We start from the raw sequence: 23,781 nt of genomic DNA, 5'->3' as shown, positions 1-23,781 counted from the left end.
TCGACATTGAAGAGCAGCAGACTCCTAGCATCAGTAAGACAGCTCCTTAAAAGATAAATTCCTTCTTGACCTTGTATGGGGTCACATGACCCACCATGATGATGCTTAGATCTGGATTATGTACACTGTCAATAATATGTCTTTTCACGCAGAGCCCTCTGTCTCCAAAACTTACATCCCTGTGCCTTGACTTCTAGAGGACAGAACAGTTCTCAGGCTTTCTGAGATGCTCTTCCTGGGTTATAGTTCTCAAATCTGACTCGAATAAAATTTTCCATTTCTTTCTTTTATTTTTTTCTTTTTCTTTCTTTTTCTGTTTCACATATGATATTATACATTTCTCAATGCCATTCTCCCAAATCATCCCACACTCACCTTCTCCCACAGAGTCCAAAAGACTGTTCTATACATCTGTGTCTCTTTTGTGGTCTCACATACAGGGTTCTTGATACATCAACTAATTCATTTTTGACAAAGGAAAAGGCACCAGGAAGTTATCTTTATTTTCTATCCTTTCTCTTTTGTTTTCCAAATTATTTTGTTATCACAAAAAACTAGAATTCATATTTTAAGTCTTCTTTATTTCATAAAAAATTTTTTAATGATAAACAGGCTTCAAAAGTTCTTTTAAACATCTCCACCAAGTACAGAAATGTTCTTCACAACCCTGGAAAAGAAGTTCTGGTGTAATGCATGATGGACAGCTCACAGTCAATATTCTTCAGAATATGGATACTCAGGGTGATCAACTGCCCTGAAAGAGAAAGAGGGGAAATAATTTATTAAATCTGTCATATTGTCACAGAGATCATTAGTCTGTGGATGCAGTCAGGATGGGCTAAAACTCTAAATCTATAAACACATCCCATTTTCTCCCCCAACAAGCACACATCAGGTGTCTGCTCCATGTACACATGGCACCTGCATATCCAATACCAACATTCACGTGTAATATTCACCCCACAATGACAGGTAGTTTGACTCAGGTTACAATTTATAAAAGGGAACTGATTTAGGGGTAACTGTGGAGGTAATTTCAGACACAGGTGGAACTTTTGACCCTAAGTGGTGAGAAGGATCACAGTCAAGGAATTCTTTGCTGTTTTTCATAAATCCATTCAACAGAAAAAAAAAATATTGAGCACCCCTCAAATACAGGGTGCTTCCATTAAGGAATTACTATTAAATTGAAGAAATACCACATACACCTAAACAGTCTTACTTATAAAATGTGATTACTGCTTTCTTAATTTGTATCATATAACTACACTCATTATTAATTAATATTACTGTTGTTTTCCTTCTTTATAGCCTGATTTTTCTTTCTAAATTTCTTCTTTTCAACTCAGTTCATTAAAGAGTGCATCCTGAGCCATTCCATGTGCCAGGAGCTGTGCTATCAACATAAACCTACAGGATGAGTAAATTTAGGCATTCACAGAATAATGAAGGAGAGCACAGAATATACATAAAGCTTTTGAGGACAGAAAAGTAACTTGCTATCTTTTCTCATTTTTCATCATGTCTTTTTTCAGAATCATAATATACATATACATAAGTATGCAGGCATACTAAGTCACTCAGTTGTGTCCAACTCTTAGTGACCCTATGGACTATAGCCCACAGGCTTCTCTGTCCATGGATTCTCTAGGCAAAAATACTGAAGTGAGTTGCCTGCATTCCTCCAGGGGATCTTTCCACCCAGGGTTCAAACCTGCATCTCTTATGTCTCCTGCATTGGCAGGTAGGTTCTTTACCACTACTGACCCCTAGGGAGCCCATATATATGTGCGTGTGTACTGTGTGCTAAGTCGCTTCACTTGTGTCTGACTCTTTGCATCTTCATGGGCTGTAGCCCACCAGGTTCCTCTGTCCATGGGATTCTCCAGGAAAATACTGGAGTGGCTTGCCATTTCCTTCTCCAGGGGATCTTCGCAACCCATAGATGCATCCTGCACCTCTTAGGTCTCCTGCATTGGCAGATGACTTTCTCACCATTAGTGCCAACTAGAAAGCCCATATGTAAATGTACATATAAATATATATATCTTCTTTACAAACAAGGAGGCTTCCCAGTGTCTCAGTGGGTAAAGAATCTGCCTGAAATGCAGGAGACACAGGAGACTTGGATTCAATCCCCAGGTTGGGACAATCCTCTCAAGATGGGTATGGAAACCCACTTGAGTATTCTTGCCTGGAGAATCTCATGGGCAGAGGAGCCTTGCGGGCTACAGTCCATAGGGTTGCAAAGAGTCAGACACAACTGAAGTGACTGAACACTACAAACAAAGGGAGTTTTGAGATCTTTCATTTGAAACTAAATCTTCATTTTATCACTAATTTGTGTTCCCTTTTCTCTAAACTCCCTCCCAACATCTATTTGATTACTCTTCTGTCTCTTCAGTCCTGACATCCTCCTGCAGTAATTAGGCAGCTGGAATTCCATGGTACTAACTAAGTAAAGTCAAGAAGGTAGGAGCTCCCAGTGGATGGATCCCTGATGGACAAAGTCTACACTAGGGTGAGTCTTGACTCATGAAACCAGAGAGACCCAGATGATCTTACCAGGTGTGTCCAGCTAAGGACAGAAGTCTCTCTTTGGAAGGTCAGTCCATGATGTACTCAAAATTCATTAGGTGACATTTTAAGGGTGAGGAAATGGGAGATGTTTTGGGGAAAAGATCAATAAAGAGATAAATTTGGAATAAATAGATGGTGTCTTGGTAAGGAAAAGTCCATCAGGGAGAAAATCCACCAGACACTTAGGAGAAGGAGTGGAGCCAGGCTCACTGTGACTTCTCACACTGAAGCATGTTGGCCTTCATGGGCCCCTCCTCCAGAAATATCAACAATGCATTTACAATTGTGTTAGGATAAGCAGAAATGTAATTCAGGATGGATTCCTTATTACACAGTCATTATGTATCATTTCCTCCTGATCCTACAAAGAATTAAAGATGAAAGATTTGCATCAGTCCTTGAAAGAAGGAGCCTGGTGGGCTACAGTTGATGGGGTCCATAGAGTCAGACAAGACTGAGCAACTAACGCTTTCACTTTCTGAAAGAAGAATGGGCTGCAGGCACTGTGCCCTCTGTGTTTCCTGGGTCTCTGGACCCTGAGAGGAGGAACACCAGGCACAGGGATTAGGGGCACAATGTAGTGAATTCACCACAATGTCAACACTGGGGATTTTACTGATTGGCTGAATCCCAGTCACATTTCTGTTGATCAGAGACAGAACCCTAGAAGAAACCTCTGGTCTGAGGTCTTCAGGAAGCCCCTGGTATACTCCTACACTGGAAATCAGGGCTGTCTCCCTGAAATTAAGATTTAAGAAAGCTTATTCCTCTGCTGATCTGTATGCTAGAGAAAACAGTATATGTAGAACATATACAAGTCACTTACTGTTGAAAATCATAGTATCTTATATTGCTGTTGAGGCCATCGATTGCTTTCATGTCTTCCAGAGTCAGTTCAAAGTCAAACACCTGAAAAGAAGGAAGAATCACATTAATCTTTCCCCCAAGGAGCCAGCCTCCCCCTGGGGACTGGAGGAATTTCCTGCTGGATGGGGACAACTAGAGGGGAAAGGGAAGCCATGTCTGTCCTCAGTTAGACAAAGAATGCCCCTCGTGAAGCATATTCCTTAGGAGCCCTCTGCCCACAGCCCCACTCATCACCTGTATGTTCTCTTTGATCCGCTTCTTGTTGTAACTCTTGGCCAGAACCACAACCCCACGTTGTATCTGGTAGCGAAGGGCAACCAGAGCTGGGGTTTGCTTGTGCTTTTTGGCAATGGCAGAGAGAACTGGGTCCTCCAAGAGAAAGGGGAGGTTCGGGTTCATCCTGGAAAGAAATTCAGAAATGCCGAGTAGCTTAGACTAAGTGCTCAGTTTATGAAGAGGCTTCCCAAACATATCAGGTATGTCACCTCTAGACCAGCGCTTCTCAAAGTGTGCTCTATGAACCAGCATCATCAGCATCACCTGGGATCTTGTTAGAAACACAAAATTCCATGGCTTAGCTGAAGACAAACTCATACAGAACCTCAAATATGTCACTTCCCATTCTGTGATTACAGATCTCTGTGGGTGATTCAGATGCATTATTGAGTTGAAACCAGGACTGCCAAACTCATGGATTTTGCTTCTTTATTACTTCTCTGTGGTTATTTTTCTTTTCCAATCAATGCTCAAATGTAAAGACAATGGTATGAAAGGAGAATATGATGTGAAATATTGGGAAATATTTTGTTTTTCATTTTTTTCTAATTTTCACTTGTCTCAGCTGTTGATAAAAGCAGAATAGTCTGAAAATGAAGACCGTGCATTTCATAATTATTTACATTGTGTAGTTCCTCTACAAATGTTTACAAAAATGATTCAACTTGTACTTAGTTTTCAATCATGATAAACCTGGAAATTATGTATTATTATCCTGATTTTAGACATACGGTGAAGGAGGCTTGGTAAGTCTGTTATAGTAATGTGCTCATTAGTCCATAAATAAGCAAATTATGACAAAGCTTATGTCTTAGTTATCAACTGGGGGATTATATAGAGATTTTAATGCAGACACTTGTGTTAAAATGTATATACAAGACACATGCAATGTAAGATATCTAGCTGGGTGATGAAAGGACAAAAGAGGATTTCTCCCATCTGTCTTCTCTCCCCTCTACCCTTTGAGAGTTATCTCCAAAGCACTGAGTACGAAACAATGATATTTTCTTCAAGAAACGAGATTTAGATAAACTCCTTGTGATCATCAATACTGTTCATTACCATTGTAATGTCCGCTGGGCCCCCAGAGCACCATAGGCAACCAGGACAATATCGTGTGACTTGCAGAACTCCAGCAGCTTGCTCTGGTTGAGATAAGGGTGACATTCCACCTGTAGAACACCAACAGAAAAGAGTGTCAGGTTATATGAAAAGGTAATACATCAGAGAAAGCTTAAAAGTAAGAATTATACATGCTAAAGAAAAACTGTGTCACATCAAATTACAACTGGAAATATCAAAGAAAGAATTTTTTAAAAATTATATTTCTTTCCCCTGAAAAGGTAAAAAATAATGACATTACTGAGAACAAGTAATTCTGTGGACCAGATCTTGGTTGCTGAACACGACTGAACAGACCAAGACATGTGCCTAATTCCAGATATGGGACAGGAAAAGAGCTGTCTAAGCTTTGGACATCAAACTATGCCAGAAAGAAAGAAATTTCACAGTCTTATGAAGAAATGTCTGAAGGACAAAAGAACCAGTTTGATGAATTCCCATTGGTGACATTTCAGTAGATTTGAGCACCAAAGGGAATCACGAGTGAAAGCAAATGTAGCAAACAGAAACAATAAAAATCCCTGAGAGAGGAAGAAAGAGCAAAAATGCTTCTCTCCACAAGTAAGTAAGTAAGTGAAGTCGATCAGTCGTGTCCGACTCTTTGCGACCCCATGGACTGTAGCCTACCAGGCTTCTCCATCCATGGGATTCTCCAGGCAAGAGTACTAAATCTTTTCTCAGAAACTGACAGTTAATGTGAAGGAGTGCAGTGTTTTCCCCTGTCTTATAAGAATAGATGTATTTTATCCTGAATAATGAGGGAATTTTACTTTTACAATAAAATGTCAGGTCAGAAGATTAAAAAGAGCATTTAAAATGGAAAATAATGAAAAACGTTCCAATGAAATAATTAATTCAGTTGAAAGTCATCAATGGATTCTCAACCATTACATGAAAACTTGGGGGAAATCAAACTTCCCCTGATGATGGTTATCATCCAACGATGACTAGGTAATTTCAAGAGGGAAAATACACATTTGCAAATAAAATATCCAGCTACTAATAGCTTTACCAGAAGAACAAAAGTGCTGTCACTCACAGTGGGGCAACTTGTCACCTTGCACTTCCTACCGGGGTTCATTTAGGGACAAAAAATGCAACTATCATTTTCTTGTCAAAATATTTAACCTTAATGTAGCAAGGAGTTCAGATTTAAGTACTAATTTACATAATCTAGGATTACAGGAACAAGTTAATTAGCATCACAAAATAATGATAAAGACAGTGTATTTGTCAAAACCTTGCCTGGATATCTTGGTAACACAATGACTGACTGACTGTTTTACATTAAAAGAGCTTAAAATGACTCAAAATTACATGTGAACCACAATCAGACCCAGGTCAGCAAAATATTGTTGCAGCCTGGCAGAGCAGAAACCAGAACCTGCCCCATGGCTCAAGGGTGCGGCAAACTGTGCCCTCATGATTGTGCTAGCAAGCATGCTGAATGGACAGACTTGGGGCTGGGCATGCTCTCTGCTCCGCTTTACTGCCGGCCCCTGTGTCCATCCCCGTGGAAACAAAACAAATGTTCCTGATCAACAGCAGAGCCTCAACTTTACTCCCTCTTTATGGAACGCTGATCAAACTCCCCAGTATAGCTCTTTCCTAGTGATCTCATGACTTCTGCCCATAAAAGTGCGGGCTGAAAGGAGATGTCTTGGCTTCCTTTCATGGAGAGCAGCAGGGCCTACTGATCCCCCAGTTGCAAATTAAATGTGTCTGTCTTCTCATTAGGCGCTCGCCCCTGGTTCAGGTCTTTCTCACCCTCTGTGCTGGACATGGCAGGTGGCCCCTGAACAGGGACCTGAAGTCAGGAAGGATTCCTCTGAGGGAAAAAACTGAAAGTGAAGACATTGAGCTGTAGGTGAGACGCATGGATCGTGACCAGGCCCTCAAACTGTAAGGGTGGGAAGTCCCTTGTTGTCCAAGACATGGTGTCAATGAGGAAGGATTTGAGTAAAGCTGAGAAACATCATCTCCAGCTTTTGAGGCACCTTCCCCAGACTGCAGGGGCACAGGTGAACGAGGAGCCATTGACACAATTGCTAAGAGAGGTGGTTAAATATAATCTTTGGTTTCTGGAGGAAGGCACTCTAGATATTGAAAATTGGGATCCAGTGGGAGAAAATTTGAAAACAGCACACAGGAGAGGGGATTGCATACATGTGATGGTATTTGTCACCTGGGGGCTAGTGCGATTGGTCCCATACCCTATACAGACTGAGAAATAATGTGAGAAGACGGTGTCCTCAAATGTCTTGTTAACCCTTCCATGCCTTTGCCACCCAAGCTCAAGGACAATTTTCCACCACCGCCACCTCCACTGGGTCCAGAAATGTCTTGGGAGGATAAGCTGCTGACCTGGTGTCAGTGGGCCATGGCCTCTGCCCTTCCTATGGGTGCTTTAGACATTAAGGACCATCTTGCTTTCCCAACGATTACAGGCCCAACCCCAATAATCCCACTCAGGTTATTGTAACCCATGAAACTTTTGACATCAGGTTTTTTTTTTTTTTTGGAGTGTTTGTCCTTTATTGTTGATTTTGAGCATTTCCTATATATTAGAGACTTTGTTTGCATCTTAATTTCGTTTATGACATTTTTTGACATACAGGCTATTTTATTATTATATAGTCAAATTTTTGCATCTTTATAGTTTTGTCTTTGGTGTTATACCTAGAATATTTTCTTTACCCCAAGATTATGTTTTCATTTAGTTTTTATAGCTTCAGGTTTTTTTTGTTTTGTTTTTTTAATTTAATTTTATTTTTAAACTTAACATAATTGTATTAGTTTTGCCAAATATCAAAATGAATCCGCCACAGGTATACATGTGTTCCCCATCCTGAACCCTCCTCCCTCCTCCCTCCCCATTCCATCCCTCTGGGTCGTCCCAGTGCACCAGCCCCAAGCATCCAGTATCGTGCATCAAACCTGGACTGGCAACTCGTTTCATACATGATATTTTACATGTTTCAATGCCATTCTCCCAAATCTTCCCACCCTCTCCCTCTCCCACAGAGTCCATAAGACTGTTCTATACATCAGTGTCTCTTTTGCTGTCTCGTACACAGGGTTATTGTTACCATTTTTCTAAATTCCATATATATGCGTTAGTATACTGACATCAGGTTTTAAAGGAACTAATTCTAGTGTTAGACTGATTGGGGTCAATTCTCCGTATACATACATGGGAGCTGTTGGAAATTTGCTTGCATGGGAGATGCTCTCCTTACAATGTTAAAATGCTAGCCAAAACAGCTTTAAGTGGTCCCCCAAATTTACAGATTTTTGCCTCTTATACTGAGTTGTGTCAATAGCTAGCCTGTATTAATTTGGCCAATGGAGATAATCTTACTTTTGAAATGCTCATAGGCACAGGGCAATATACCAGTTTAATAGCACAATTGACTTATGAAGATATACTGGTGGGAGCATATGTACAGATTGCAAAATGCTGCTGAAGCAGGGGCAGACAGTATGAGAACTCAGCGAGCCTACTGGTTCATTTGTTAAAATATTACAGAGACCCAAAAAAGACTTCACTGAATTTGTAGACTGGATTTCATCTGCTCTCCACCATCAAATTAATAGTCCTACAGTGGAGGACATTTTGTTAAAACAATTAGCCTATGAAAATGCCAATAAAGATTGCAAGGCTGCCCTTAACACTATTTGTCAAAATGGCAGCCTTGGTGATTTTGTTCAAAGGTGTCAAAATGTTGGTACACAGGCTCACAAACAAGCCAAGCTAGCCCAAGCAATTTGTGCTGCCTTTAAAAATAATTTTAGCTCTTCCCATGTCAAATGCTTTCAATGTGGAAAATCCAGACATATGAAAAAGGCTTGCTGTTCTGGGCCCAAAACAGATGTTACAATACCTCCGTCTACTGGTGAAAATAAAACATCAGGACTGTATCCTAGGTACCAAAAAGGCAATCACTGGGCTAATCAATGCAGATCAAAATTCCATAGGAATGGTTCCACTTTGCAGCCCGGAAACTGCCATCAGGGCCAGCCCTAGGCCCCACAAACAGTGGGGACATACACTGTGAGGACCTCCAGCACACCCTTCAGCCTATCTCTAGCCTTTCAGTCTCTACCAGTGGAAGTGCTGGGTTGGACCTCCCACCCTGAGTAACTGTCTCAATTAATGACTTGGATTCCCACCCCCCACCACCACCCAGCAGCAATCCCTACTGGGATCCAAGGTCCCATTCCACCAGGGACCATAAGACTCATTCTGGACAGAAGTGGCCTTACCCTTAAGGGCCTCCAAATTCTTCCTGGCCTTATTGACCCAGACTATTCAGGAGAAATTAAAGTAGTGGCTCTCTCCCTTTAATTCCATGTCATTCCTCAAGCTCAACAAATTGCTCAACTCCTTCTCTTGCCTTACCATGCCCCTAGCAACTATAATCCTGTCACCAGAGGAGAACAAGGATTTGGGAGCACAGGTGATCAAGTAGTGTGCTTTACTCAACAAATACTCTCAGATCGGCCCACATGTAAGGCTGAAATCCAAGCAAAAATGTTCTCTGAAATCTTAGATTCTAGGGCTGACATTTCCATCATTACTTCTCCTCAATGGCCAGCTGATTGGCCCCTGACTGAACCCCAGGAAAAGATAATCAGGCTTGGGGGAACCTCACAATTTGCTCAACGTGCAACAGTTCTTCCTTGCCTAGGGCCCGACAAACAACTTGCTCACTTCCAACCTTTTATTGCAGACATTCCCTGTAATTTATGGGGCAGAGATCTGCTTCCCATTGGCACTTAGCTCTCTCCAATGAGGAAAAGGCAGATCATATGATGGCAAGAATGGGATACCAACTAGCAAAAGAACTAGGAAAGACTTACAGGGAGATCCTTCTCCTTTACCTATTCACCCGAAACTGGACAGAAAAGGGCTAATTGAGGGCCATTAAAGTTTCTCTGCCCCCACATGCCACAGTTCTAACATGACTTACCTCTAAACCTGCTTGGGTATATCAGTGGCCTCTAGCAAGGGAGAAACTTATACATTTACAAGCCTTGGTAGAAGAACAGTTTCAAGCAGGACACATAGATGAGAATGCTAGTCCTTGGAATACTCCAGTTTTCACAGTCCATAAAAAATCAGGCAAATGGAGGCTGCTTCATGAGCTTTGAGCTATTAATGCAGTAATGCAACCCATGGGGACCTTGCAGCCTGGACTCCCATCCCCTTCAGCCTTACATCAGAATTGGCCAATTATAGTTCTGGATCTTAAAGATTGTTTTTATATAATCCCCTTAGCCACACAAGACAAAGGAAAATTTGCATTTTCGGTACCCAATATTAACCAACAAGCCCCCATGAAACAGTACCAATGAAAAATGTTGCCTCTGGGGATGATGAGTCTACAAGTCTTCAAGATGGTGAAGTAGAAGGACATGTGCTCATCTTCTCCTGTGAGAACTAGAAAATTACAACTCGCTGCTGAACATTGTCAACAGGAGAATGCTGTATCCCACCAAAAAAAGATACCCCACATCCAAGGGCAAAAGAGAGCCCCAGCAAGAGAGTAGGAGGGGCAAAATCATGTTTAGAATCAAACCTCATACCCGCCAGGGACCTCGGAGGGCTCAAACAAACCTTGTGTGCACCAGGACACAGAGACCACACAGAGATTGAGCCAGAACTGTGTTTGAGTCTCTCAAACAGAGGTAAGGGTCAGCAGTGGCCTGCTGTACCCTTCAGTCAGTCTCTCCCATTAGGAAGTTTCCATAAGCCTCTTATCCTTATCCATCAGAGGACAGACAGATGGAAACCACAGTAACAGAAAACTAACCAAACTGATCACATTTGACCATAGACTTGTCTAACTCAATGAACTATGAGCCATGCCATGTAGGGCCACCCAAGACGGACAGGTCATGGAGTTCTGACAAACATGATCCACTGGAGAAGGGAATGGCAAACCACTTCAGTATTCTTGCCTTGAGAACCCCATGTAAAGGCAAAAAGATAGGATACTGAAAGATGAACTCCCCAGGTCGATAGGTGCCCAGTATGCTACTGGAGATCAGTGGAGAAATAACTCCAGAAAAAATGAAAAGACAGAGCCAAAGCAAAAACAATGCCCAGGTGTGGATGTGACTGGTGATGGAGGCAAAGTCCATTGTTGTAAAGAACAATATTGCATAGGAACCTGGATTGTTAGGTCCATGAATCAAGGCACATTGGAAGTGGCCTAAGAGGAGACGGCAATAGTGAACATCGAGATTTTAGGAATCAACGAACTAAAATGGACTGAAAAGGGTGAATTAAACTCAAATAAGCATTAATTATATCTACTACTGTGGGCAAGACTCTTAGAAGAAATGGAGGAGCCATCAAAATCACCAAAAGAGTTCAAAATGCAGTACTTGGATGCAATTTAAAAAACAACAGAATGATCTCTGTTTGTTCAATATCACAGTAATCCAAGTCTATGCCCTGACCAATAATGCTGAAGAAGCTGAAGTTGAATGGTTCTATGAAGACCTACAAGACCTTCTAGAACTAACATCCATAAAAGATGTGCTTTTCATTATAAGGGACTGGAATGCAAAAGTAGGAGGTCAAGAGACACCTGGAGTAACAGGCAACTTTAGCTTTGGAGTACAAAATGAAGCAGGGCAAAGGCTAACAGAGTTTTGCCAAGAAATCACAATGGTCATAGCAAACACCCTCTTCCAACAATGCAAGAGAAGACTCTACACATGGACATCACCAGATGGTCAACACCAAAATCAGATTGATTATATTCTTTGCAGTCAAAGATGGAGAAGCTCTATACAGTCAGCAAAAACAAGATAGGGAGCTGACTATGACTCAGATCATGAAGTCCTTATTGCCAAATTCAGACATAAATTGAAGAAAGTAGGGAAAACCACTAGACCATTTAGGTATGACCTAAATCAAATCCCTTACGATTATACAGTGGAAGTGAGAAATAGATTGAAGGGATTAGATCTGATAGACAGAGTGACTGAAGAACTATGGACAGAGGTTCTTGACATTGTATGAGAGGCAGTGATCAAGACCATCCCTATGACAAAGAAATGTAAAAAGGCAAAATGGTTGTCTGAGGAGGCCTTACAAATAGGTATGAAAAGAAGAAAAGTGAAAGGCAAAGGAGAAAAGGAAAGACATACCCATTTGAATGCAGAATTCCAAAGAATAGCAAGGAGAGATAAGAAAGCCTCCTTCAGTGATCAATGCAAAGAAATAGAGGAAAACCATAGCATGGGAAAGACTGAGACCTCTTCAAGAAAATTAGAAACACCAAGGGAACTTTCCATGTAAAGATGAGCTCAATAAAGGACAGAAATGGTATGGACATAATAGAAGCAGAAGATATTAAGAAGAAGTGGCAAGGATGCACAGAAGAATTATACAAAAAAAGATCTTCACAACCCAGATACTCATGATGGTGTGATCACTCACCTAGAGCCAGACATCCTGGAATGGGAAGTCCAACGGGCCTTAGGAAGTATCACTAGGAACAAAGCTAGTGGAAGTGATGGAATTCCAGTTGAGCTATTTCAAATCCTGAAAGATGATGCTGTGAAAGTGCTGCACTCAATATAACAGCAAACTGGGAAAACTAAGCATTTACCACAAGATTGGCAATGGTCGGTTTTCATTCCAGTCCCAAAGAAAGGCAATGCCAAAGAATGCTCAAACCACCATATAATTGCACTCATCTCACACACTAAAGTAATGCTCAAAATTCTCCAAGCCAGGCTTCAGCAGTATGTGAACTTCCAGATATTCAAGCTAGATTTAGAAAAGGCAGAGGAAACAGAGATCAAATTGGCAACATATGCTGGATGATTGAGAAAGTAAGAGAGTTCCAGAAAAACATCTACTTCGGCTTTATTAACTATGCCAAAGCCTTTGACTGTGTGGATCACAACAAACTGGATAATTCTTCAAGAAGTGGGAATACAAGACCACCTTACCTGCCTCCTGAGAAATCTGTATGCAGGTCAAGAAGCAACAGTTAGAACCAGATATGGAACAACAGGAAAGGAAAGTGAAGCCGCTCAGTCATGTCCAACTCTTTGTGACCCCATGGAGTGTGGCCTACCAGGCTCCTCCGTCTATGGGTTTTTCCAGGCAATGGTACTGGAGTGGGTCGCCATTTCCTTCTCCAGGGGATCTTCCCAACCCAGGAATCGAACCCAGGTCTCCCACATTGCAGGCAGATGCTTTACCATCTGAGCCACCAGGGAAGCATGGAACAACAGAAAAGTTCCAAATGGGAATGGAATAAGTCAAAGCTGTATGTTTTTTCACCCTGCTTATTTAACTTATATGCAAAGTACATCTTGCAAAATGCCTGGATGGATGAAGCACATACTGGAATCAAGATTGCTGGGAGAAATATCAATAGCCTCAGATATGCAGATGACACAACCCTTATGGCAGAAAGTGAAGATGAACTAAAAGCCTCTTGATGAAAGTGAAACAGAGTGAAAAAGTTGGCTTAAAAATTCTACATTCATAAAATTAAGATGATGGCATCCAGTCCCATCACTTCATGACAAATAGATGGGAAACAATGGAAACAGTGAGAGACTTTATTTATGGGGGCTCCAAAATCATTGCAGATGGTGACCGCAGCCATGAAATTAAAAGATGATTGCTCCTTGGAAGAAAAAATATGATCAACCTAGACAGCATATTAAAAAGCAGACACGTTACTTTGTCGACAAAGGACCATCTAGTCAAAGCTATCCTTTTTCCAGTAGTCACATATGGATGTGAGAGTTGGACCATAAAGAAAGCAGAGTGCCAAAGAATTGATGCTTTTGAACTGTGATGTTGGGGAAGACTCTTGAGAGTCCCTTGGACTGCAAGGAGATCCAACCAGTCAATCTTAAAGGAAATCATTCCTGAATGATCATTGTAAGAACTGATGCTGAGGCTGAAATCCAATACTTTGGCCACCTGATGCAAAGAACTGAGTCATTGGAAAAGCCCCTGATGCTGGGAGAGATTGAAGGCAGGAGGAGAAGGGGACAACAGAGGATGAGATTGTTGGATGGCCTCATGACTGAATGGACTTGAGTTTGAATAAGCTCTGGCAGTTGGTGATGGAGAGGGAGGCTTGGTGTGCTGTAGTCCATGGGGTTGCAAAGAGTCAGACATAACTAAGCAACTGAACTGAACTGATCTGAAATCACAAGGTCTGCTCTAAATCCTGAGTAACTCTTCCATCAACTGTTAGGATCAACATAAGCGTTTAACTTCATCCTCAAACCTGGGTGACTTTCATAGTCTCCAGCACATTTCTCTGTACTATGCTCCCTGTTGAAGCTGGGACACCAAGACTAAGGATTCAGGCATCCAAACTCCACACAAACCTGTAACACCTGTCTCACCTGGGTTTTCTCTTTATTTATTTCCCATTCCATGTTTTCATGGTCTTCCTTCCTGAGCACAGTTTCATCTGAGCACTTTCACACCTGATATCTGGTCATGCTTTGAGCTCAGGGAAACGCCTCCTTCCTCTAAGTTCTTGAGGAATTTCATCTCTGTTGCCTTCCCTCAGTCCCCACTACAATTGAGCAGGAAGCCATCCTCACCTTTTCCACCCAGAGCTGATCAAAGATACTGTTATAGATTCTATTTACACAGTCCATACCCAGGCTCAGCTCTGTAGAATCCTCTCTCCACAAAGGTCAGATGAACAGGAGGGAAGGACAGACAGACATCAGGCTCCAGTGTAAGGAGGTTCTGAAGAGCAGGAGGGAGAGGAGCCGAGCTGCTCACCTGGTTGCAGACGGGCTTGTACTTGAGCCCCGGCTTGTTCAGGATCTTCTCCAGCTGCTTGTGGTTGAAGTTGGACACTCCGATGGACTTGGTCAGCCCTGCGTCCTTACACTTCTCCAGGGCCTGGGAGGGAGCGGTGAGGAACAGTCACTTGGAATGGGCAATATAGCAATAAGAAATGCTGAAAAATCATTAAGAGGGTCTCTTGTCAATAATTAGCATTGCTTACCAAGAAGATAAAGGGGAAGAAGTTCATAAAACAAGAAGAAGTATCATCTCCTCCTTAGAAAAAACCTGGAGAAGACAATCACATGGAACGAAAGAGATGTCTATCTACACTGTCCCAAATTCTCCATTTTTTTCCTCTCTGTGAATATTTCAGCAATGGTTCCCTCCCCTCAACCCCAGCATCCCAGCCCTTGGATTCATGAACTGCTGAGTGTGATGGTCCACAGCCCATTCTCACAAGTGGAAGAGAGGAAGGATGTTCCCCCTCTCCTGGCTCCTCCCCTGGTTCTCTCCTCCCCAGACTCACCTCCCACGTGCGACAGAGATCTACTGAGTCAAACATCGGTTTTCCATTTTCATCTGTTGGGAAAAGTGTCTCCCCTGGCTGGAATAGAAGCAGTCATTTCAGAGATATCACCAAATAATTTCTTCACATTTAGCCAGCCCACCAGGCACATCTGGGACTAGGATGCTAAACCTCCATGAGGTTCATTTACTTTCTGCATACTAATATTTACAAAGAGGTTTGCAAATGGAGTTCTCAGCAATGTCTTTAGAAGGCAGTTTTCCAGTAATCTCTTATACATACTATATGTTTTCATAGATATAATTTTCCTACATTCTCATGGGAACTGTCAGTGCCTTAAGTGAAATTTTTTCTGCCCCTTATGCCTTTCCTCTTGCAAAATGCCTCTATTTTACTGCTGGCATAAAAATTGCAGTCTTGACCTGGACTACATATAAAAATTCCTTTTCACTCTGAACATCTGATAGCTTCAGGGCATACACATGAACCAGCAAGGTTCTCTTTAGGTTGATAAGCTATGTGGAAGAAGCAGACATACTCTCAAATATTCTGGAGAATGAGGCTTGAACAGATCATGGTCATTCTGCCACCCATGGAAAATGCTGAGATAAAAATAAAACAAACCAAGAGTGATGTCATTATAAGGAATAGAAAGCCAGAGACATTTCTATTAAGTATTAGGAATCCTTAAATCTATGTAGATGGGAATTGCCATCTACATAGTCCAATAAACTCTTTGGCAAAGGATGGCTTGAGCAGAATTCTGTATTCTAAAAAGTTGTTCTGCATAATAGACGTTGTTCTTGCTGTTTTGTTTTGGCTGTGCCATGGGTTTGCTGTATCTTAGTTCCCTGAACAGGAATTGAACCCACTTCCACAAAACACCCTGACTTAGCAATGAAAGCACACAGTCCTAACCACTGGAACAACTGGAAAATTCCCCGCTACATAATACAGTTCTTAATGGCTAAGTGCAGTCTGCAAACCTCACCGTGAATACAGACGATAGCGGAGGCCAGGTCTCCTGAGTCCTGAGAAGACCATGAGGTTTAGACCCACCCAGAAGGACATCACCAAATCCACGAAACATGAAAGGGTGAGAGATGAGAAGACCTCATCCTGTTCAGGTGTGAGGCTATGTCAGCGCTCAGCACTCTGCACCAAACTCTGGATATGAAATCCCAACTCCCAGGCCTAATCAGCGCCATGCACAGAACTCGCCTATTTCTACTTCCTCAAGATTTTGAGACAGAGACTCGGATTATTTAATTTGTTTCTCTGGAGACAGGTAAGAAATTCAAAGAACCTCCCCAAAAAGATGATCACAAATGATTATTTAAGAGATTCTACTCTAGTGTAATCATTCCTTCAACCTAACTAAGAAAAATCTTGTCAGCCATCCATGGAAGTTATAGACATTCTGACCCAAGAAATAGAACAAAGGTGATCACATAAATCACCTACCATCAAAGCCACTGGTTGATGAATAATATAGAGATCGACATAGTCCAGTTGAAGATCTTTCAGTGACTTTTCCAACGCTGGTCGGACCAACTCTGGACGAAGGAAAGTGGACCAAACCTGCAGATATTAAACAAAGGAAGCTGTGTGAAATGAATGCTTCATGTAATTTTGTTTGACTTGTTTCACTTAATAACTAGACATTGTTATTGGTTAGAAAGAGATGACCACGGGAAAAAAGTTCCATTTCTTCCTGAGTTCCATTCTTTATCTAACCTATCCATGTAAACATCATGATTTGATTGAATTTATCACCCATACATCTTTCACAATGGAATGAAATGAATCAAGATATAAATAACTTTATCAAATAATTAGCATACCCATCAACTGACCTATGCTTGATAGAGCATAAAAGCAGAACCTTAGTCTATTTTGACCAAACAATCCATCTTCTCAAAATTAATTACTATCTTGTTTACATAACTATAGGGGGAAATGCTTTGAACACTTTAATAGGAGCATAACATAATTCAAGACACTTTGGCTAGATTTTGTATAATACACAAAGTGTCTCTCCCAATGCTCTCTTACTCTTGGAACTGAGAACTGAGATTCAGAATGTGAAGAAATTTGAGAAACTCACCCAGATGATAAGAAAAGCTATAATCTGCTCCCAGATCTGTCTGATTCATTAGCCCATAATAAATTACACTGCTCTGGCCTGGACTCAAAGAAATAAAGTGACTTTCATGTAAAATTAAAATTTGAACACACCCTGATGATAAAGCTATAGTTACACTCTTTTGGGAGGGGAGGACACAGTGAGAGAAAAAGGATACTAGATTTAAGATACAAATAAGTGTGAAAACAGTGGTACCAATAAGCACCTTCACTAAACTACTGCTTCTATTACCAAATTGTCATCTACCCCAGTCACTTGCACACATGTGCACACACACAACACACACAGCACCTTTGAAGTGTAGAATATGTCTTCTCTTTTCACAGTGCCATCGGCAATCTTGCTTCGAATGGCCTGGCCAACCTGCTCTTCATTTTGATATGTATGAGCACTGTCAATATGCCGGAACCCAGCCTCTATAGCAAATTTGGTGACCTCCACAGCTTCACTCTTAGGAACCTACATAAGCAACAAAAATAGTAATTGAATATCCATATGATTAAGAGATTCCTAAGGCACAAGCTTAATCTTATCAAGAACCAACATTTCATGCATTTGATTCATTCTGCGTGTGTGCTGAGGAACCCATAACACTTTCCCTGCATGTTCCTGTTCAGTAATTAAATGGACACCCAGGAACCCTTCAACCCCAGGCTATCAGTGGTTGATCACAGGCATCAGAGGACTCAAATACCCTCTAGGTTCAGTGATCTGGTGGTAAAACTCAAAGGACTCAGAATAAAATTGTAGTCATGGATACGATTTATACAGTGAGATGTTTGAAGCAAAATCAATAAAACTACAAGGGGATGGTAAATACATCAAGAAACCAGGTGAAAGCTTCTAAGACCTCTGTCTACCAGTGTTACCACACAGAAAACACCAAATAAAAGCTGTATCTATGCAAGGTGTAAAAAGTGATGTTCTCATGTAACTATTCATTGTTACCGATTACCACATTCAAGCTAGTTAGCAGACCCATCATCTCACATAGCTAACTTTTGGGGTGTTTTCGTGAGAATACTTAATATCTGTTAACTATAGTCACCATACTGTACACCAGGTACATTTATCTCATTACAGAAGGTCTGGACCTTTGACCAACATCTTTCCATTTTTCCTAACCTTGTCCCCAGCTTCTGGTCACCATTCCTCTACACTCTACTTCTGTGAGTTCACTTTTTCAGATTTTACCTATGAAGAGAACATGTAGCATTTGTCTTTCTATTTCTGGCTTATTTCACTTAGCTTAATGTTCTCCAAGTTCATCTGTGTGGTTGCAAATGGTGGGATTAACGTCCCTTTTCAAGCCAAATAATATTGCAATATGTTTCTGTAATCCAGGATTTTTCATGTTTCAAGCAGGTAGATGCTTGGTCCAAGTTCCCCCTGTTGGATCTAGTCTCCGTTTCCTTATGATCACGTGCCTTGTGGGGTGTACTGAGGAGTGAACCAGTGAGCTCTGTACTAGCCTGGACCCTTCCCTCCACTCATCACATTTTGCAAAGTGAACAACCCCATCTTTTACCTGCAAAATGTCTTCTGTTCTATAAATTAGAAAGGTGAGATTCAAAGTTTGAAGAACAGTCAGGTGTCACAACTACATATTCTAAAGGCAAGATGGACAGCAAAGTTTCTGGCTTCCAGTCTAGAGACTTGTCCACTAGTCCCTCTTATGCCCAAGGACTGAAAACTATACTTTAATAAAAAGGCACTAAAAAAAATCCAAGGATACATTAAAAAACCTGGCATGTAAGATTGTAGCTTATCCCTTCAAATGATAGTATAGTTCCCATCAGAAAAAGTTTCCAAGCAGAAGTACAAGGCCAAACACAGCTGGAGTGTGTCTTGCCTGGCACTGAGCAGGTATACCACAGGAGAAAAGCAATTCTCTCCCACTAGATTTCCGTCACCTTATCTTTAGGCCCTCCCACCTCAATTATTTCACTGGGTCATGTGTTTCTGAAGGAAAAAAGAGTTCTGAAATGAAATATACAGAAAACACACTGCAATCACCCTCAAAGCCAATCTGCTGACAGTCAGTGATCTTGACAGTTAAGTCTCACTCTTCTGCCAAGCTGGGAAAGAGATAGAAACTGGAGGGGAACCCAGAGTAATCTGCAGGTGAGCACAGCCTCAGACCCTGATGCGGAGTGAAGACAGGATGCTCTCTCCCTTTTCACAGGGCATGGTTCTAGCCTGATTAACAAAACCACATGATCTTCCTAGAGTCACCCAGGAACTCAATGCTTAAGAACATTAACCTCCTTCCACTTATGTTGCATCCACTTACTATTTATATCTCAACCCCAAACCACTACACTTACCTCTGGAGGTGCACCGGTGCCAAATCCCAGGGCAGGAATGAAGTGGCCGTCATTAAGCTTCACTCTTTGACTTTTGGGATCCATTGTCTGTTTTGCTCCTCTGACTAAGCAGACTCTGATTTTTCTCTTCTGCCTTCACAGGTTATAAATGCCAGTGAGGTAATGCCCTAGCTGCACTCTCTAGTGTTAGCAGATACATTGTAGGAGGGGCAAGGTGAAATCAGTACCCCGGGCATAAGAAAAGGATTGAAGTCAATTAACTCATTTGCATTTTTATCAGTGTAATCATTAATTACACTGATTAAATCATTGACCTGAGGTTAAATCATTAACCACAGGTATGCAGATAATACCATCTTTATGGCACAAAGGGAAGAAGAGCTAAAGAGCCTCTTTATGAAAGTGAAAGAGGAGAATGAAAAAGTTGGCTTAAAACTCAACATTCAGAAACCTAAGATCATGGCATCTGTCCCATCACTTCATGGCAAATAGATGGGGAAACAGTGGAAACAGTGACATATTTTATTTTCTTTGGCTCCAAAATCACTGCAGATGGTGACTGCACCCATGAAATTAAAAGATGATTGCTCCTTGGAAGGAAAGCTATGACCAACCTGCTGCTGCTGCTGCTGCTAAGTCACTTCAGTCGTGTCTGACTCTATGTGACCCCAGAGATGGCAGCCCACCAGGCTCCACCACCCCTGGGATTCTCCAGGCAACAACACTGGAGTGGGTTGCCATTTCTTTCTCCAATGCATGAAAGTGAAAAGTGAAAGTGAAGTCGCTCAGTCGTTTCCGACTCCTACTGACCTCATGGACTTCAGCCTACCAGGCACCTCCATCCATGGGATTTGCCAGGCAACAACACTGGAGTGGGTTGCCATTTCTTTCTCCAATGCATGAAAGTGAAAGTGAAGTCGTTCAGTCGTTTCGGACTCCTACCGACCCCATGGACTGCGGCTTACCAGGCTCCTCCATCCATAGGATTTGCCAGGCAAGAGTACTGGAGTGGGTTGCCATTGCCTTCTCCTACCTAGATAGCATATTAAAAAGCAGAGACATTACTTTGCCAACAAAGGTCTGTCTAGACAAGGCTATGGTTTTTCCAGTAGTCATGTATAGATGTGAGAGTTGGACAATAAGGAAAGCTGAGCACCAAAGAACTGATGCTTTTGAACTGTGGTGTTGGAGAAGACTCTTGAGAGTCCCTTGGACTGCAAGGAGATCCAACCAGTCCATCCTAAAGGAGATCAGTCCTGAATATTCCTTGGAAAAACTGATGCTAAAGCTGAAGCTCCAATCCTTTGGCCACCTGATGGAAAGAACTGACTCATTTGAAAAGACCCTGGTGCTAGGAAAGATTGAGGGCAGGAAGAGAGGGGAACAACAGAGGATGAGATGGTTGGATGGCATCACCGACTCAATGGACATAAGTTTGAGTAAACTCCAGGAGTTGGCAATGGACAGGGAAGCCTGGCATGCTGCAGTCCATGGGCTTGCAAAAAGTCAAACACAACTGAGCAACTGAACTGAACTGAACTGAACTGAATCATTAATTATATAATGTTGAGATTGACTGAACAATTATTGACCATATATTAGACTAGAAACCTCCACATAATTTTTTTTCATTGTCTAATATGAAGCTTGTGCTGTGCTTAGTTGCTCAGTCATGTACGACTCTTTTGACCTCGTGGACTGTATTCCACAGGCTCCTAGTTCATGGGATTCTCTAGGCAAGAAAACTGGAGTGGATTGCCATGTCCTCTCTCCAGGGGATCTTTCCAACCCAGGGATTGAACCCAGGTCTCCTGCATTACAGGCAGATTCTTTATCATCTGAGGCACCAGGGAAGCCCATATGTTAGACTAGATACTTCCACACAATTTTTTTTTCATTTTTCTAATATGAAGCTTGATTTTGATCAAACATCAGTTGAAATAATTAACTATATTACAATATACACATACCTACATACAGTGAAGTGAAACTCGCTCAGTCGTGTCTGACTCTTTGCGACCCCATGGATATAGTCCTATATAGTCCATGGAATTCTCCAGGCCAGAACACTAGAGTGGGTAGCCTTTCCCTTCTCCAGGGGATCTTCCTAACTCAGGGATCAAACCCAGGTCTCCCACATTGCAGGCAGATTGTTCACCCACTGAGCTATCAGGGAAGCTGCTGATACACATACACACATATAAAGAATCACACAATTTAAGGGAGTGATTAATAAGCAGTTTTCAAAATATTATTTCTTAATAAAGAAAACTTCAAATGAAAATAAATTTGCCTTTTTACTTTCCCCACCACCATAATTATGTTGCTATCCAGACCTGACAGTGGTGATATCCTGAAAAGAATACCAAAACCACACATTCTAACAGTGTTTTTTTGAGATTAATTATTAATAGTTTCAGGATACCATGTGCAATGTGCAAACAGACCCTTACAGGGGTTAATCCTTGGACTTAGTTATATAACTTTTTAGAAAGATATCATAATGGAAATGATAATGATTTTATTTACTTTACTATCTTGCTCAATGGTTACTCATAATAGAAGAATCTGTACACAAGTTAAATTGTTACAAATATGGGAAGAGTCAGGGAAATCAAGATGTATTGATACAATGGGATGTTGTGAAGCTAGAAGTACTGAATTCTCCTTTAGAAATGTGAGAAAACAATCAGAAACCAGATGAAAAACCTCACAGGAGCTCTAGAAATGAACAAAATCTACAGGAATACATTAAACACACTATCAGGAAAATCCCAGAAGAGAGCAGAAGGTCATTTCATCATGTTTTTACTGCCATTTACCACTCTCCTGACTTGTACACAGCAGTCTTGATCTGTAAAGGGTGGCAGTTCAGCTCCCAGTTGCCTCCAGCAAACCAGATTGATCACAAAAGCCTTAATGCAATGTTCCAACCTATTTGGGTGTTGCCTGGAGACTGGTGTCTGTTTTTCATAAACCTAAGCTTAAACTAAAGAGCAGCTGGAGTGGCTTATTACTGTTGGAGGGAGACTGTACATATATAGAGCCAGGAACAAGGAATTAAGGGTGGAGATATAGACTAGAGCATATAATACCTTGAATAGAACCAGGGTGTGGATTTAGGGGACAGAGGGCATTCAAAAACAGCCATATATTCAGGAGAATCAAAGAGGCATACCTACTCCAGGCAAGATGCTGACTCAGAAATGAACTCAGTGCCTGTAGCTTAACTATTGGGCTAATCCCAGGACTAAAGCATGCCAAGTTAACCAGTGAAGGCCAGTCAGGACATGGCACAAATCTACAAAGTGTGGGTATTTAGTGCTTGTTTCAAGTGCCCAGTTGTGAACACACTCACACCACATACACACAAAACTCCATATGCCTCAAAGACTGACACATACAAGACACAAATATGTAACTCTTAGAAGAGAAACTAGAGGGAAAACTTCATGGCATTAGATTTGGATATGTCACCGATATATTATGGCATCCATAAGTGATGGTACCAATAAGTGATGGCATCCAGTCCCATCACTTCATGGCAAATAGATGGGGAAGCAATGGAATTAGTGACAGACTTTATTTTCTAGGGCTCCAAAACCCTGCAGATGGTGACTGCAACCATAAATTAAAAGATGCTTGCTCCTTGGAAGAAAAGCTAGGGCCAACCTAGACAGCATATTAAAAAGCAGAGACATTACTTTGCTTACAAAGTTTCATCTAGTCAAAGCTATGTTTTTTCCAGTAGTCATGTGTGGATGTGAGAGTTGGACCATAAAGAAAGCTGAGCTCTGAAGAATTGATGCTTTCAAACTGCTGTGTTGGAGAAGACTGTTGAAGAGTCCCTTGGACTGCGAGGAGATCAAACCAGTCCATCCTAAAGGAAATCAGTCCTGATATTCATTGGAAGGACTTATGCTAAAGCTGAAGCTCCAATCCTTTGGCCGCCTAATGAGAAGATCTGACTCACTGGAAAGGAACTTGATTCTGAGAAAGATTGAAGGCAGGAGATTGAAGGGGATGGCAAAGGATGAGATGGCTGGATGGCATCATGGACTTGGTGGACATGAGTTAGAGCAGGCTCTGGGAGTCGGTGGTAGACAGCGAAGCCTGGTGTGCTGCACTCTGTGGAGTT

General features: G+C 41.6%; 1 protein-coding gene across 1 annotated transcript; it reads right to left on the bottom strand.

Moving 5' to 3' along the window:
* Nucleotides 1-634: 634 nt before the first annotated feature.
* LOC129624959 (dihydrodiol dehydrogenase 3-like) lies at nucleotides 635-19,727 on the bottom strand. The gene is made up of 9 exons (XM_055543147.1): nucleotides 19,644-19,727; nucleotides 17,608-17,775; nucleotides 16,635-16,751; nucleotides 15,171-15,248; nucleotides 14,636-14,758; nucleotides 4,786-4,895; nucleotides 3,682-3,847; nucleotides 3,407-3,489; nucleotides 635-754 (listed from the first exon to the last, which is right to left on the bottom strand). Exons 1-9 carry the CDS (start codon nucleotides 19,725-19,727, stop codon nucleotides 712-714), a joined length of 972 nt encoding a protein of 323 aa, XP_055399122.1. The 3' UTR covers nucleotides 635-711.
* Nucleotides 19,728-23,781: the final 4,054 nt, after the last annotated feature.

This window comes from Bubalus kerabau, chromosome 13 (genome assembly GCF_029407905.1).
Source record: "Bubalus kerabau isolate K-KA32 ecotype Philippines breed swamp buffalo chromosome 13, PCC_UOA_SB_1v2, whole genome shotgun sequence".
Classification (NCBI taxonomy): Eukaryota; Metazoa; Chordata; class Mammalia; order Artiodactyla; family Bovidae; genus Bubalus; species Bubalus kerabau.
The sequence above is the reverse complement of the archived record's forward strand: the minus strand, read 5'-3'. Positions and strand labels throughout refer to the sequence as shown.